This window comes from Lepisma saccharinum, chromosome 6 (assembly GCF_977018435.1).
Source record: "Lepisma saccharinum chromosome 6, izLepSacc3.1, whole genome shotgun sequence".
Classification (NCBI taxonomy): domain Eukaryota; kingdom Metazoa; phylum Arthropoda; class Insecta; order Zygentoma; family Lepismatidae; genus Lepisma; species Lepisma saccharinum.
The window spans coordinates 18,279,812-18,297,850 of record NC_139234.1 but is presented as its reverse complement, the minus strand read 5'-3'; the positions used below and the strand labels follow the sequence as shown (position 1 = coordinate 18,297,850).

The 18,039-nt window shown below is 36.8% G+C and overlaps 1 protein-coding gene and 1 long non-coding RNA gene across 4 annotated transcripts in view; both read left to right on the top strand.

Moving 5' to 3' along the window:
- The window catches only part of LOC145988606 (NADH-cytochrome b5 reductase 2), a 31,538-nt gene extending 30,489 nt beyond the window's left edge, over positions 1-1,049 (top strand). For all 3 annotated transcript variants that reach the window (XM_083123603.1, XM_083123601.1, XM_083123602.1), the window contains one exon: positions 698-1,049. In XM_083123603.1, coding sequence (XP_082979729.1) covers positions 698-870 — 173 coding nt within the window. In that variant the 3' untranslated portion in view covers positions 871-1,049. The remainder of the gene's footprint in view (positions 1-697) is intronic.
- Positions 1,050-8,453: 7,404 nt separating this feature from the next.
- LOC145989262 (uncharacterized) lies at positions 8,454-16,116 on the top strand. Its single transcript, XR_014441816.1, has 4 exons — positions 8,454-8,541; positions 11,506-11,559; positions 12,165-12,383; positions 15,843-16,116. It is a non-coding gene; the product is annotated as an uncharacterized LOC145989262 (long non-coding RNA).
- The last annotated feature ends 1,923 nt before the right edge of the window (positions 16,117-18,039 follow it).

Sequence of the window (18,039 nt, the reverse complement as noted above, 5' to 3'; positions counted from 1 at the left end):
ATCCACTAACAAGTCCCATTAGGTGCAGTGTGTTCAGTTATATATTGTCACCGGCTGTTTTTATTTTTTCATCGGAGATCACGACATGTCGCAACACCTCACTGAAGGCATAAACTGCAACACTTTACATCCCAACAATCCAGACATTCAAGAAAAAAGGAGCGAAAAGAACAAAACTTATCAGCCTTTCCATGTTTCTTTCCGTATTGGGTAAAGACTCAGCTGGGTTTTGTCCACCGATGACGTCACACCCGCTCCAGTCGCGAAAAGAGGCATGTCTGACCCCAACCTTTCCTTCTAGTAGTCTTGGGGTTTAATGTCTCCATAGGATGGAATGATTTTGAGAAACAATTTTATGTGTGTTTTGTAATCTGAAAGAAAATTGTATTGTTACTGGTGACCCCCAGAGAGAACTTACAGCTAAAATATTTTTAATAATTTTGAAAAGGTTTCATTATAAAAAAACTAAAACTAAATTTTGTGGTGAAAGAGCTTTCAAAGAGGCAGTGTTTCTCAATCACTGGAAAACGAGAAGTTCTTCTGAAATTTGTCATTTTAGTTTGCATAGCAAACCTAGACATAATTAAACTGTTACTTTTCATGATTATACCACAATTTATTTTACATCCTGGAATTGTTCTGATCTTGTGAATGGTAGATCTTTATATGGTGGATTTATTCATACTTTTTCTTTCAGGCTGGAAGTACGGTTCTGGATTTGTATCGGCAGAAATGATAAGAGATAACTTGTTCCCACCTGGAGATGACACTTTTGTGGTCATGTGTGGACCGCCTCCTATGATTAACTTTGCTTGTATGCCAAATCTAGATAAGCTTGGATACAGCCAGAAGTTAAGATTTGCATACTAAATATGGTTCCAGCCAAGAGGACTATTTTTGAAAATGAAAGGATCTTTTTTGTATTTCTTAACATTGTATGACAACATAAGTGCATTTATTTGATGTCCGAATGTGCAGTTACTTGAGGTATTAACAACCGTTATGAGTGAGAAGTTTTGGATGGAATAACTTTTTTTTTTCAATATTTCTAAACAGAATGAATTTTTTTCCTGTTAAGTGACTGCATGATAGATGTACAGTACAGTCATTTATGGTATTTTTACCATAACTATGTGCAGTGAAAAACAATAAATATATAATGCAATTTCTACAGGGAGATACTGAAAAGCTCCCTCACAGTCCTGTAGTTCTGAAATGTGCCGGCCCCCACAGCAGAGTGGTTAGCACATCATGCTACGATGCCAGGGGTCTCGGGTTCGAATCCTGGCCTGAGCATGGATGTTTGTGAGTGTCCATTCATCAATTTCATCATATCATCACTCATCCCCATCTTTGCAAATTTGCCAGAAGTGGCACAAAAAGCGATGTAAAAGAAAGCAAATTAAAGAAAGTTCTGAAATGTGTCTGGTTCGGCATACCAACATAGTCCAGGGATATTTTTTATAGGAAGGGGGGTAGTATAATATATCCACACATATTAGAACTTCACCAGAAATACAATCTGCAATTAGTTTTAGCCTAGGTGTAATGGTTGCAAATATGCTTTGCATTAACAACGGAAGAACACATGGAAATCCTCCTCTATCTGGAGAATGACAAATACCTGGGACATTGCCGTCATCTTAAAGTCCAACTGCCAGCTACAGTTCCAGTTTTCCCAGAACCTGACTATTAACATTGCCTCTGTTCTTTGGGAAACTGATGCTTTATCAGTGTAGTGAGGGTTAAATTGCAGCGACCACTCAGTAGTTTTATTCTCCAGATAGAGGAGGATTTCCATGTGTTCTTCCGTTGTTAATGCAAAGCATATTTGCAACCATTACACCTAGGCTAAAACTAATTGCAGATTGTATTTCTGGTGAAGTTCTAATATGTGTGGATATATTATACTACCCCCCTTCCTATAAAAAATATTCCACGTCTCAGTTGCAGTGTTCAAGTGATCCTCCCATGTTGATGGTATGCCCAGATTGTTCATAAGCACCCACATTTCAGAACTATAGGACTGCTAGGTAACTTATTCACCATCTGTATTAAAGACTGAATCACACAAGGCTAGATTTCCTACTAGGTTCACTGCTTGAAACTTGAATAAGCGGTGGTGTATCTCACCTGCTAGTTTTTGCTTTTGTACTTGTACCATCCTTTTTTGTTACCACAAAGCATTCTGCAGAGAAGACAAGCTAAAAAGGTGGATGAGCAACTTGAGGAGAACAACATAGGAGTGGTTCCCAAAGTGTGCGCCGTGACACCCTGGGCCACAGTGGCTAGCTTACAGGGGCACCACAAATGTTACAATATATTCACGAAATAATATGTGCTTATTTAGTATTTTTTACATGGGAAATGTTTCTAAATTTGAAAAATGAGTTTGTTTTTTTAACTTCAAGCAAGCAACCTAACCTCACTAACTAAGCTTTGCAAGTGTTAGATAGGCCTACACAGACTTGGGTGCCACGAAAAAATCTTGAAACACTAAGAGTGCCGTGAAACAAAAAAGTTTGGGAACCCCTGTCATGAAATAGCTACTGCTGCTGCTTTGCTTACAGTTGCCAAAATGAAAAGTTTGAGAAAAAAGAGGGGCTAGAAATTTGCTTGAAAAAAATGGTAATCAAGGTGAACTGAACACACTTTTTAATGAACTCTGATATGTATTCATATATGAGATTTGCAAAAAAAAAAAAAATTATTGTTCAAATAAATATTCAAAACACTGGCATTATCAGGTAATCACATCTGATCAAGAATCTCATTGCTATGGGTAGATTCCTAAATTATCTGTTCCTTACGCCACTTTTATCTTCAACAAACAAAATGAAACTCGCACACTTAAAAACCACAGACAAATAGAGTTTTCTTTTGCCAAATTCACAGATTATATTCCCATGACCAAATGTTCACTCTGAATCATTGTTAATAAGCATCGAAGAGAGAAGCAAATTGCAATTATAGCATGGTCTAGTCACCAAAACCAGTCTTGACAGCCATAATTTCTTACCTGGTAACCATTCCAGTGCCAACATGGTCATTCCTGTAGGAATTGTACCTCTGTGTGATTTGGAAATAATAATGTAAAGGATTTCTGTTTTCTTATTTTAAGAAGTACCTGTACATAGTGCGGAAATGAACACTTTTTCTGTGCGTTTGTATAGATTTTATATTTTTTAGTCGTAAAAGAACAAATGAAAGCTGTTTCTGTGGAAATATGGGGTTTTCAGTTTCATAGTATTGTGTCTGTATATAATTCTAGAAGACTAAAATGTGATCATGGAGAACATAATACATGAAAAGCATTTTAGATCTTAATATTTTGTTTTACATGCCCTTTTTTTTTTGGTATTAGGTTACCTTATTGTCTTAAGCTACAAAATATAGTTTTAATTGTTATGCTTACATTTGTAGAATAAAAGTGTCAAGATACTGTAATATAAGTTAAGTAATGAACTCTTGTATTTTTTTAATTTGTTTTGTTGTATTGGTTGGTTTTATTTGATAAAAGGTTGTTCTCTAAGTAATGGTTTCATCTAGGACTAGAGCTGATACCAATTGCCTAATATCAGTGATATCTATATAAAAAAAATGTCAATTCAAATGGCAAATATATTTTTCGAAATTTAGGTACCCTACAAAGTGTGCCCAATGGCACGCAACATTTTTATGGAGTTGAAAGTTCCTGGAAGTTATGCAAAATTCATGATTTACATGTATTCCACATCAGAATTTTTTTTAAAGTATTTACTTATAAATAGAGGCATGCATATTTCATTTTTGACGAAAAAACGAAATTTGAAACAACACATTGTAGTGTTAATTTTTCATGTTTTTGAAAGGTTCGAGATGCATTTTGTGACCATGTTTTGTCACGAAATAATGCGAAATGAACTGCAAAAAGCGAAATTAACTCTTAAACATGAAATTCAGGGTTTATTCACCGACGGGACACCTTCTGAGGTCTGAATTATCCTGACAGTTATGCAATTCCCGGAAAATTGTTTAATTCTGCTGTTAATATTGGAGAAGCAAAAATGGACTCCTTTACACAGAAATAAACTTAATACTCTTATAACTACATAAATGTGCTATTAGAAGTGAAATGTTAATTCTGTGGAATCAGTGTAGTTTTTAAATCAAATTTAGGATTATATTCACAATTTTAAAACCAAAATGTCTTTTTATATACCACTTTTCATCCAATTTTTCACCGCTATAACACCGATATTTCATTTTATTTACCGCTTTTGAACCCGAAATTGACTCAGTTTTTATACCGAAATTTTGCTTTTTTATTTACCAAAAATATGTGCCTCTACTTATAAAGTAAGATCTATTTTAATCTTGTGGTTATTTCACATGTGAAGTTATGTATATTTTGAAGTAAAAATCTGCTAGATTAATATGGTAGAGTTCAAATGCACTACGTGCGTATTAATATTTTGAGATGTGCAGGACAAAATTTGATTGTTACAGTTTCAAATATCGGCATTAATATCAGTGGAAATTGGTGAAAGTATTGGCATCTGTTGAAAGTGACATTGGTACAGCTCAAATTTCATGATATTTCGTGAATCTATGTTTGTAAGAATCAAGAAGGCTATTGCAAGAATAGTTGTCAGGTTATAAACAATAACTACAGTGATTGTACTTGGGAAAGATAAGAAAACTAAAAATAATTCATTTTCCAAATAGAGAATTATATTGTTCATATTTTTTTCTTTTTACTTCAATACGTGATATTTTTGTTTTTAGGGAATGTGTGAAATATGCAGTGTCAGGTAAGCATTTTGAAATATACAAGTACTAATCTGGTGCTAATCTGATTGTATACCTACATTGAATTTTGTATCTTGGAAATAGTGTGTGGATTATGTTTTTACGTTATCTGTTGAAAAATATATTCATAAACAGTTAACCATGTGTTTTTCATTTTGTATTAATGATTCCTTGTTTAAATTATGTCCTCAATATTTTCATTACTGCAGATTAAAAACTGTCTACAAAATGCCTATGTGCATTTTTGGTGAATTGCCAATGGACTCATTTTTAACTTTTTGCATGTCCAATCAGTAGCGTACGCAGGATTTCATCAAGGGGGGTGTTATTTCTAAAACTTTTTTCCAAATTCACATTACTATTGTTTTATTATTCTTCAATTAAATAATAATAATCACAATTAATTAATAATACTTATAATTAATTAATTAGCTGAATTAATACTAATAATACTACTATTAAGTAGTAGAGATCTACATAAATATAGTATTTATGAAAACAATAGAACGAAATTACTTTCTAGTCATCCGATTTTTATCAAATCCAGGGAGCATTTTTTTTTGTTTCTTTGTTACGATATAATTGTCTGGTCAACGAGGTGAGATATTTCAAGGGTGAAGAGATCCATAAATACAAGAAAATATATTAAAATAAATTGAAATAATCAAAGTATGGAACTCATCCAAGGAGCTGCGGTGATCTGGTCGGTAGAGCGTCTGACAAGTGACAATCACTCGGGAGATCCGGATTCGATTCCCGAAATTGGTTGGAATTTTTCCGGATTTTTCCCCTCATAATTCACATCTGGATTATCTCGCTGTTCTTACCAACAAAACATTTTACAATAGTTAAGCTTATTGTCGTTTTAATAATTGTCTAGTCAAGAAGGTGAGACATTTTAAAGAGAGACATTCAAACGAGCTGCGGTAAACAATACAAAGGGAAAGCGAACTGGTGACTGTATTCTTCTCCGGCTAGCCTTTGTTTATACATTAGCCTCTTACAACTTACCAATAACTTTATTTAGTTAATTCTCATTGTTCACACACACAAAAAAAATACATGTTCGTTGAACACTGGCGTACGTAGAGGGATGGCCGATGGTGTTCCAGCCCTTACCGAAATTTTGATAAAATCAGAATTTTCAAATAAAAATCCGTTAAGAACTTTAAAAAGTCAAAATGTGTAAATGCGAAACCTCTTTTAAAGTGAATCCCGATTACCATTTTTGTCTTTGAATACAATTTTAATAGACTGGAAAGCTCCAAAAATACGAAATATTTTATTATGCATCCTGCTCTCCAAATCGAAGCCATTTGCTATTCACATTTACTATTCCAGCACCTCCCGAAAAAAAATCCTGCGTACGCCAGTGTGTTGAACATTGTTGCAACTGAGATACAAAACAACTTTTTCTCTTTTAAATCATAGTTACCCTAACCTAACCTCATAAACTCGTGGTTATTTTCAAGGCATCACTCTGAAAGACGCGTGTGTTTGGAATGCTGTCCTTTTCTCCATGCCGCATGGAAATAATAATTCAAAGCATTATTATATTATTATTATTATTATTGGTAGTAGTAGTAGTAGAAGTAGTAATAGTAATATTATTGCCCCAGATCTTTGACTGTGAAACATTGGCCATTTAAGTTTTTTCCACAGTCTTTTTCATAATATTTCACAAGCTCAAGGGGGGGGTTTAAACCCCGTAACCCCCCCCCCTTGCGTACGCCACTGTGTCCAATAACATTGAAAAAGGTTTATTTGTGGCAGATGGATAAAACAATATGTTTAACAAATCTTTTTTGTGTTAATAGATTGTAAAAAAGGGTTAAATTTTTCTCACAGATTTCATCCCTTTTTATCTGGGTTTAACCATGTTTTTTTTAAAAATAAAGTAAATGTTTTTTTTTGTTTTGTTTTTTTCAAATCAACTGTGAAGTGGATAATAATGCCAAGAGATGCTGTGGTAAGATACGAGGCGAGGCGTATTCGTAAAGTAAGTGCTGTTTGCAAATATTGCCGCTGTAGCTATGCAGTCGCGACCGTGTAAGTTCTCGCTAACGTCCTTCATCCATTAGTTAGCCACAGGCACGCGTGGGAGCAGGTCATGCTTTTCTTTGTAGTTTTCTGAAGGTTTGAAATGTTTAAGAAAAGCAATCAGCCTGCCGACTGTGAAGTCCGGTCTGTGATTTGTTTTCTCAATGCAAGAATGGTTGAATTTTTGCCTAGAGGACAGACCACGAACAAAGATGCCTGAAACAAAAGATGCGGAATGCTTAGTGAAGGCATTGTGTTGCTTCACGACAATGCTTGTCCGCATACGGCCCAACAAACTCAAAATGTCATCACGTTATTCGGCTGGGAACAATTTGTTCATCCGCCAACAGCCCTGACTTGGCACCAAGTGACTACCATCTCTTTCTTCATCTGAAGAAGAAGTTTCTTGCTGGTCAGCGTTTCAACGAGGATGACTACGTCGAAGCAGCAGTGCATGGATGTCTTTCGTCACAGGCGGGAACATTCTCTGATGATGGGATACAAAAACTAGTGCCACGCTACGACAAATGCTTGAACAATGGTGGAAACTACGTAGAAAAGTAGTTTAGGGTCTGTAGAATGCAATGCAAATAAAAATAGATACAAAACCATTTTACTTTATTTTTTACACCCTTTCGGTACTTACTTTCCGAATACGCCTCGTACATGTAACACTTGCAGCTCCAGCCAGATACAACATAGCAGTTATTGCTTTCTGTTAGCCAGGGCCATGCTGCAGTGTGTGACACTAACCTGCCATGTAAGCAGAGTTTTTAATACTATGTTTAATTTTTCTGCAATGTCTTCATCTCCGGGGATTCCATTATCAATTGAAAATGATTGAAATTGTGTAACTGAAAACTTGATGGTAAAATTGTCTACAAGAATTTCACAGGCAAACTGAATATTATTTCATTCATTATTTTTAAACTGGTTCCAGTAGTTGAATTTGCTGGGCAGGCACTACTCAGTGATGGGTTATTACTAGGATAGCAGTACTAATCAATAAAACAGTTTCAAGAATGTTACACCATGCCACTGATGCATAATTTTATCATTCACAATAGGTAATTCATCTGCGAGTCTCAATCTGGATGTACTATGGCAGTAATAGGGTTTTTGAGCAGAACAAATAATATAGTGAGAACCATTTTATTACATTCAATGTTCTTTCCAAAATGCTTTCATTCTTTTATGTTGCATGTAACATCTCGCCAAATATGTTCTCAAATGAAGCCCCATCAGCCAATATCTGTGTATCTTTGTTTCCAAGAGTATATGCCTCATGAACAGCCTACTGAATCTTGTATTGGCATATTGGTTATCTTACCCCATGCCCATCTTTAGGTTCATTGTGTTGAAGCTGGTGCAATAGATGAATTAATTTTTAATTTAATGTGTAATATTCAAACACGATATACAAAAACTGTTATTTCAAATTTAAATTATATCTATACATGGATTTTTTTTTAATTGTTTGGTATTAGAATATTTTAATCAATGATAAAGTTATTTATGTCATAAGTATGATAAAGAGTGATGTCTTTGAAGCGACCAATCAACACACTTCTACAACCTATGCACAAACCTTATTAAATAAAACTTGTCATTATATATTGTTAGTTTCGCAGTATAGCAACTGTTTTGTGAAAGTTTATTTCTATAAATCTCGAAATTAACCATTGCAAAATAAGAGAAATGCCACCTAAGGTATTTATTTGGCACCTTATTATTTTAATCTTACAATTTAATATTGGTACGAGTTTGATCGAAAAAGGCATATATGCAAAATTTTATAAAGATTCATGGATAGATTCAAAACATTGCAGGTCAACAAATTAAGTCTTTTGCAACACTTACACTTGATACTTGTGCAGAAAAGACTTTGGCTCAGTTGTTTCTAAGGATCGATAGATAGACAGTTGGGGGACGGCTATAGCAGTTTTAAAATGAACCACATCTAAAAGAGAAATAGTGTGGTAGAGAATCAGTGTGGAAGTCCACAGCATGGTTGTCAACTCACAATTACACCAATGCCTGGTTCATATTGCACTTTTTTTTTCCTGAGGTGGAGCCCAGGGGTAATTGCCCTCTTGCTCGATTGGTCAGCATGCCACTGGCTGACCGCACTCCGTGAAAAATATTTTTTTAGACATTAAACCACTCAAATATTTGGACTATTATGTTGAAGAATATACTAACTCTCGGGCAAAATAAGTAAAAGCTAATTCAGTTTTCAACTATACATTTCAAGTTTTTATAAATCACTAGCATTTGTGGGATCCCAAAATTTTGGTACTTTGATTTGGATGAAAATCTCCCTCTCCACACTCCCATTTTAGGAAATCATTTTCTGATATCCGAATTCTGAAAAGTCGGAAAATTTTGAGTGGCTGTTTAAAATTTCTAAAGTGTTGTCAAAAATTATTTGTAAATGCCAGTATTTATTCCATAAATGCGAAAACAATCACTTCAAGGAGAAATAGTGTATAGAATTTGGTATTCTTCCACAGTACTGAAATAATATTACACATGTAATAGGCATACATACATCACATAGACATAATCACCAAAGTGCTTAAAGTGGTTTCAGTCAATAGCAGGTACGAAAAGCAACAACTACTACTATTATGTGGCCGCGGTGGCTCAGTCGGTAACGCGTCTGACTACCATGCTCAAGGTCCCGGGTTCGATCCCCGGCCGGTTCAAATCCGGGAACTTTTCTAACGGTGGAAGCGGCCCCGGCGCCTACCCAGCGTCGAATAACATGGGTACCTGGGGGAAACCCTGGGGGGTAAAGGCGGTCAGGGGCATGATGCTGATCACATCACCCCCACTCACGACCGGATCAAGAAAGTGTGGGGCGTTACCCCCACACCCCCTATACGCCTTCATGGCGTGGTGCTATGCACAGGGGAGCACTTTACTTTACCTTTTTTACTACTATTATGTTACTAACTAACTAACTCTATAGTCTTCTTAAACCCAAAGGTTTATGGCTGCAGCAACACACGCCTTGCATCTGTCCCTATCATGGGCAAGATCAATCCAATCTTTTTTTTATCCTTACCAACTTCTTTTAGGTCCATCTCAACGTTATCCTCCATCTTTGTCTTAGCCTTCCTACAGGTCTCTTACCATTAGGTTTCCCAACAAGAATCCTGTAAACTCTTATTTCGTCTCCCATTCGTGCTACCTGCCCTGCCCACCTGTCTTCTTGATTTCATTATTATAATAATATCTGGACATGGAATGCATATAATGCAGTTCTAAATTATGTAACCTTCTCCACTCACCTGTCTCATCATTCCTTTAAGGTCCAAATATTTTTTTCTAAGGTTACTTGCAAATACTCTTAATTTATGTTCCTCTTTTAATGTAAGGGACCAAGTTCACAAAATTACTGTTTTATATACAGTAATATGTATTTTTTTTATAGTTTCCTCATCATGGATTTGAAAACAGCACAAAGAGTGGTGATTAAGTTGTGTGTAAAACTCTCTAAAGCCCCTTCATAAACTGTTGAAATGCTTAAAATTGCTTTCGGCAATGAAGCAGTTTCTCGGGCCAATGTTTTGTTTTCACATCATCTTTTCCGTGATGGTTGGGAAGATGTAGTGGATAATCCCTCCATCAGTTGAACTGAACTGATGATAATGTTGAAAAGGTTGGATAAAAACGGAATGAAAACTGTGCAGTGTCACTGAGGTTGATTGCTATGGACCTTGGTATGCACAAAGACACCGTGCATAATATTGTGGTTCAGGATCTGAAGAAAAGAAAAGTTTGTGCACGATTAGTGCCACATGCACTTACTGTCGAACAATGGAAAAATTGGGTTGCATCATGTCGTAGATAGAACTGGCCGATAGGGGACCCAGACTTTCTCAAGAAGAAGGTAACCTGTGACAAATTATTGTTTCATGCTTATGATCCAGCCATGAAACTGCAGTCCTCAGCATGGATTGGTCAAAATTCTCTAAAACCAAATAACTTTGTCTCTAGAAGTCACATGTGAAGACAATGTCTTCTTTGAATGGATGGGGGTGGTACACAAGGAATTTATTCCTGAAGGTCAAATTGTGACTGCAACTGTGTATAGAGCCATTTTGGGAGTGCTTGTTAAAGAGACTGTGACAAGAGACCAGAGCTGGTTGCATCCGGTGATTGGTTCCTACAGCATGGCAATGCACCAAGCCACAAGGCAATTGCTGTCCAATAGTTCTTGGTACAGAAACAAGTGACTGTGTTAAACCTTAAGAGGGAAAATGTCAAAATAATTATTTTTTTCCAGCATTTTTAGAGATTGCTCCATATTTAAATATATTCCTTTCCACATTCATAATGGTTATACGGAAATGATCTTATTAGGGTCAGAACCCCCCCTTCTTTAATTAACTTGAAGACAATAGGTCATTATAACTACATCACTCCAATTTTTGTCCGTACACTGGCATTCAAAATGCTTTTCTAGCAGCTGACCATTGCGTCAAGAATTTTGTGGGTGTGTCTATGCATGCATTCATATGTTTTTCAAACAAATGTGGGCCATGTGTGACTACATATCTTCAAGTCTTTGACAGAAAGCACTGCTAACGCTGCTTCACAAATAACCATAGACCTGCTGTAGCAAATATGTTGTAAGTTACTAATGGAACATACATTCATTTTCAGAGGAAGTTTCGCTACAGCAAGGCATTTCTCTTCTTCTTGGCTGGACTCAGAAAGGTAAGTGATTATTTATTCTAATGTAATTTTCATTCAGAAATAGTTTTGTAATATAACAATTTGTTGGTTCTTAAATGCAATTATTTTATATAAACTGAACATCAAGAAAAGAAAAAAGGAAAAATAACCTGGAAAAATAGGGTTTGACCCACAGCAAAAAGCTGATAGGCTGATGTTTATATCTCATTGAGGATGCATTTTCATGAAAGTCTCAAATTGTCTCCCTCTTGCTCCCCAGCCATACCCATATGCACCCCCCTACCAATATAAAAAATGCATGTTCTCAGAAATAAAAAAAACTTCTTGAAATTAATAAATACTTGAAGTAGAAACAATCTTAAAACATATAATTCAATTATTACTTATAACCTTATGCAGTGACATGTGAAGGCAAACATAAAATAATTATTCATGATTGAATAAGAAATTTATACAAAAAATGTAAGCCATTTAAAAGGTAATTTTGAACAACCCTCTATGGATAACAAGTAAGAAAACATTGTGGGGAGGGGAAGTTCATGTTGATTCGTAGTGTTTGCCATTTGCAATGTCAGTACTGTATGTTAAAATGTTTCGAGTTTCTTATTATGTATAATTGACCTCAGAATCTGCAATATGACTCGCCGAAGGAGCTGTGCCTGTTGGCGGCCGATCGGTGGCTTAAGATGACTCGCCAGGAGCAGACTCCATTCTACGCCCTTGTGTTGGAAATAAAAAAGGAATTGCCGATGCAGAAAGCCATAATGAGGAGACGGGTGAAGTACGAACTGTGGCTGCAGAAGGAGAGGGAAATGCAGCGACAGCAAAAACTGCAACAGCCTCCTGTAAGAATCTTGGTAAACTTATATGAAAATTTTACTTGTTTTTATTAGTTACATAAACAGTGCGCCACAGTCATACAGCCTTACCCCTTCGTGCCAAAATCACAGTGCGTGTTACAGTTGACAACTGAAACTGTTGCTACATTGTCTCCCTCTTCTCTGCTGCCCCTCTCTGGGACTGTGAAAATGAATGTGTTAGGTACATTTTTTTTAAAATTTATTTATTTGGTCAGTGGTCCTTGAATGGACACCCAGCAACTGAAGGATAATTCTATGCCACTTCTACAATGCCCACTGTTCAACAGGATGCTGGTCGCGATAATTTTTACATTCAGGGTGGCTCAAAAAGTCACTTAACACCCCCGGTACAAGGCCACTGCAGCGCGCAACATGGAAATGGTGATGACCAATCGTTATCTTTGAACTTCCTTATAAACATAAACATTAGCCTTGTCACTGTGAAGGACTTTTCATTTAATGGAAGCATCACACTGTAATTGTTTGCGACAACCATTCATAATGCGCAGCTCTTCGTGGATGTATCCGATTAAAATCTTGTGCAATGGCATGCGAACTTCTCTCCCTAGACGTCACTTTGATCTTGATGCATTACCGATCCGCTAAACAAATTTTAAGGCATTTTTGTAACACCTCGAAAAGGAGCAAATTGGTACAAGAATTCAGTCATAACTTCTTAACATATTGTTTAAGTAATTCTTGATAATTATCTGGGCCCATTCTACAGTGTGATGCCAGTGATTGCACTAATAAGACTAGCAAATTAGATTCATGGACAAGTTTACACTTGAAAATCTGATGAAAATATTTGTGAAAAATGTTACTCCTATTATATTTTTATGTGGCCGCGGTGGCTCAGTCGGTAACGCGTCTGACTACCATGCTCAAGGTCCCGGGTTCGATCCCCGGCCGGTTCAAATCCGGGAACTTTTCTAACGGTGGAAGCGGCCCCGGCGCCTACCCAGCGTCGAATAACATGGGTACCTGGGGGAAACCCTGGGGGGTAAAGGCGGTCAGGGGCGTGATGCTGATCACATCACCCCCACTCACGACCGGATCAAGAAAGTGTGAGGCGTTACCCCCACACCCCCTATACGCCTTCATGGCGTGGTGCTATGCACAGGGGAACACTTTACCTTTTTTTTACCTTTTTACTGGTTAAAGATACATCAAGAAAACCTTCACCATTGCATTTCTCGTGAAATTCTAGCCTGATTTGATATATCATATCACCCCCTTCCCATTTAAAATTCTAAAGTTGAATTCAAGATGGCGGACAGCAATATGGCCGCTGACTGTGCGGGTGGCGTCAATGTGGTTCCCCCTTGGCCTGGCAACGATTCGTCATCACCATTTCCATGTTGCACGCTGCAGTGGCCTTGTACCGAGGGTGTTAAGTGACTTTTTGAGCCACCCCGTATATTGTCTATGTATATTTCATGGTCCACGCTGTCTACCCCTTGGTATAGACTCTCCTAGTTTCGCCGTTGATGCACATCGTTGCTAGACTGTACCCATTATTCCCGTGATTTACTCTTACTTCCCACTCTTGCAGGCTAATGAGGTTCTGGCACCTGAATCCACAGTCGCATAATCCTCTGTTTGGTTTTGTGTTGTCCTTATTTCTTGTCCATCTGTTCGCTGGGTGCCATTTCACAGCTTAAATTTTGGCACTGTGATTTTTGTTCTTAGATGCATTCTACTTTGATTCTTAATAAGGAGGTCATCTTTTATCAATAGAGTTGAGATTTTTATCTTCGATATGAAGTTCATCTCCACATTATTGGTTATTATCAAAAAGTGTTATTTAAATTCACTGATTTAAATTAACTTTTTTTTTAGTGTCCTGAAACTTATACTATAATCGTTAATAATTAAAATAATGAAACATAAGGCAGAACATTGAAACAATACACAACGAAGATAGGATAATGGAAAATATAAGCACATGCACTTCAATTTTTTTTAATAAAGCCTCCCCAATGGCATAGTGGTAACATCATCACCTTGTAATCAAGGGGTCCGCAGTTCTATACCTGATGGATGCACATATTGGTTCGGATCCCACTTTAAACTGTAGGTCCAATTTCGAATAGCTTTTCTGTGCCTGAAGTGGGCTTACAAGCATTTTTTTTAATATTTTATGAAAAAATATATAGTGTGTGTATATATATGCACAGTCCCGGGCTCTTTTGATAGTCAATAGGGTTGTTACGATGTAGCAGTGTCTGTGACTGTACAAAATATATCATTAGATTTGATGTAAAAATTAAAGTTTTTCTTTGGTTGGGGGAAGCCATGCATTGCAGGATTCAAGTGCAAGGAAGTCTGTTCAGTTTTTCGAAAGTTAAAAAATGCACAATATCAGTAATGATAATAATAATTGTTAGTAAAAACATTAACATCAGTTTCTTCACACAAGTACATTTGTCAAGCATTCTTTGTTCCACCATTGACTCGACTCGACTGAACATATGTTTTATCATCCTATGAATAGCTGTTTTCAAGAACCAATGTAAAAGGATGTTTAGTAACATATTGTGTTTTTTTAGACAATAATAACAAGAACTTAACATATTGTTTAAGTAATTCTTGATAATTATCTGGGCCCATTCTACAGTGTGATGCCAGTGATTGCACTAATAAGACTAGCAAATTAGATTCATGGACAAGTTTACACTTGAAAATCTGATGAAAATATTTGTGAAAAATGTTACTCCTATTATATTTTTATGATGTGGGAATAAATTCCTCTATGGCAAGGATGAACCTTTGAATCCAGAGATAATCAGATGTACCGGGGGGGGGGGGGGATTTTCGATATCATCTATTGCACTCGGATTAAATTTTAATCTTAGTACCTAGGTAGAAAGAACCAGGGTATGAATTCATGGGCAAAGGGAGATGCCATGGATTAATATCTCCATAAATGATAGCCAGATTGTAAGCAGATATTTCCATTAGATTCTGAACTGTAAACTGGTTCGTCAAGTAAGTATTTTTAGTGCATCTAGCATCATCATTTCAATCATTGACAACATCTCTGGATATTGAGAGACGGACAATATGTACTGAACAAGCTTATTGCAAGAAAAACTCGATAATATTGAAAGTATTTGTTACTTCTGGATAAAAAAAAGAGTAATTATTTTTAATGCAAGGAGATTGTAACAAGAAAATCTACACCACCAACAACTTTCTCTTTTGGCTAATCTCGCATTAAATCATTTCTGCACTTTTTGTGGTATTTTACAGATAAATTTTCAAGACATGTTAATTTAATTTCATCATTTGTGTATAAACACAGTTAAATTTCAATGGATTTTTATGCACCTGAATATTGCTATGGATTACTTCCTCAAAGCAAAGCAAAATCATTTTGCACAGTATAATCCTTACTGTTTCTCAATGTTTGTTAGTTTGATAATGCTTTATTTCTTTCAGGGCCAAGTCGTGTAGCTTGCACGTCCCTACCACTGTTTAATTTGGCTCCGAACTTTGGAAGTATGTGTGATTTTAATCATTGCATTATTTTAAATTTCATGTCGATGCTTAATTACTTTATATTTTAATTTTATAATTGAAGCTTACTTATTGTTTTTGGAATATTCACTCATGCATTGTTGAAATACATTCAGTGGGAAATAAAGCAAGAAAATTTCATATTTGTAAATATGTAATTTCTTAAATTGATATTCAATATAATATTGAAATATTATTTTCAAGTGTCATAATATTTCAGAGGTTGTTTCCAATCTATGGTGACGAAATTGAACATCTTGTGCAGCACCACCAAGGTGGAAGAGAACGAAGCTGCTAGTCATGTGGGCACCTTGGACCATTGACTGTGCGTGACAGGTGTGGTCAGTGCATATCGGGAAGATTGCCGCCGAAAATCAGTGCATATTGGGAGGGTTACATAACTGCACTTTCCGAGGTAAACTACAGTTATAGTGCCATTATAAAACTGTGCAAGGAGCGTGGATTCACTGTGTCCAAAAATGGCATATCACGGGTTTTGAAAGGGGCATGTAAGGAGAGGTATTAGATGATTCCTGTGGGGAAGAAACAGGCCAACCCCCAGCCTGCCACTAGCCGCACACCAGCTACAATTCAGGAAGTCGGGGTGCTGGTCACCAGGGAGAATTCAGCCACACAGAAGTATTGCGAACCGGCTACAAACATCACTGAAGACAGTGCACACCATCATTCACCGCGATTTTCGTTTGGAAAAGCGACCCAAGGGGCGTGTTCATAAGCTCTTGCAAAAACACATCCAGAAACGTCGCACCAACTGTCGGAAGCTTTATGAGCGGCACCTGTCAGGTGAAAAGTGCAAGTTGGTTGTTACATTGGACGAGGCATATGTTTATCTTGACTGTCACAAGCCACGTGCAAATTTTTTATCGATCGACAGGTGCAAGGGACTTTCAAAGATGGTTCACTGAATGTAAGGAAAGTTTTGATGCCTCACCGATGGACTTTTGCACCTTCAGCCTACTGAAACGAGCCTTGTCTCAAAGGAGACCCTACACCATTGAAGGGCTATGGAAAGCCTGTCAGGAGGAGTGATTGAGGCTGGACATGACTACACTTCGTGCCAGTCTCCTACAGTGGAAACTTCGCTGTCGTGCAATTGCCAAGATGCAGGGACACCAAATAGAGCACTCTCGATGGTGGCGACATGGTTTCTCTTATGGTAGGTGCAGTTTGAAATCGTCACCATAGATCGGAAACAACCTCTGTATTTACATTACTGGAGTTTCTAAAACTTAAAAAGGACTACTGTTTTAAGGAGAAACCCACACATTTAATGACTATTGCCTATATACACACAAACACACCACAGTATGGACGATTGGATGTCAAATCTGAAGGAGCAAAACTGGTAGACAAGGATTAGCATTAAGAGCCCATAGTGTGGGGACAAAATGTTGTAAAAGTTTGTGTGTGTATGGGGGAGGGGGGCAACTGTCTCCCACGCCCACCTAATCACCACCACTGCACACACACACACACTAAGAACTATGTGCAAAATACTAAGATTGAATTTTGTGTTTTAAGTCGATTTTATGCACAGAAAGGCTAATTGGGACTGGACCTACAGTTTAAAGTGGGATCCGAACCACTATGATTTGGTGGAATACAACACTCCTGGTATAAATGCAAGATTGGTGTGTAACTACACCATTCTTACATTCAGCACAGGACTGGTAATCCGACAGTTCTGATAAATGCCAGTATAAATAAATTTATGACAAGTTATTTCTCCATGCTCCTCCAACACCTTCTAACATGCCAAAGTTTCCTCAATGTCCCTAGAATGTTTCACAGTGGCCCAATTTATGGTCATTTTAGCTCAAAATTTACCATTACACCTCCTAAATAAGATCTTATATCACCAGATGGATAATTCTGAATAAATCCCCTGATGACATGTATGCAGAAAGTGTGCGAATTTGTTGTGTTTCACCGAAACATTGCTGATAAACTAAATTGTTCTCTGAAACATTGTTTGTTGGTGTGAAGTCAAGGGCTAACAGATGATGTTTTTTTTTTTGGACATGGCCTGAATTTCAGTCTTGTGTCCGGGAGAATTTTGAAATAAATTGTTAATGTCCTTGATTTTGAGCATCACAAG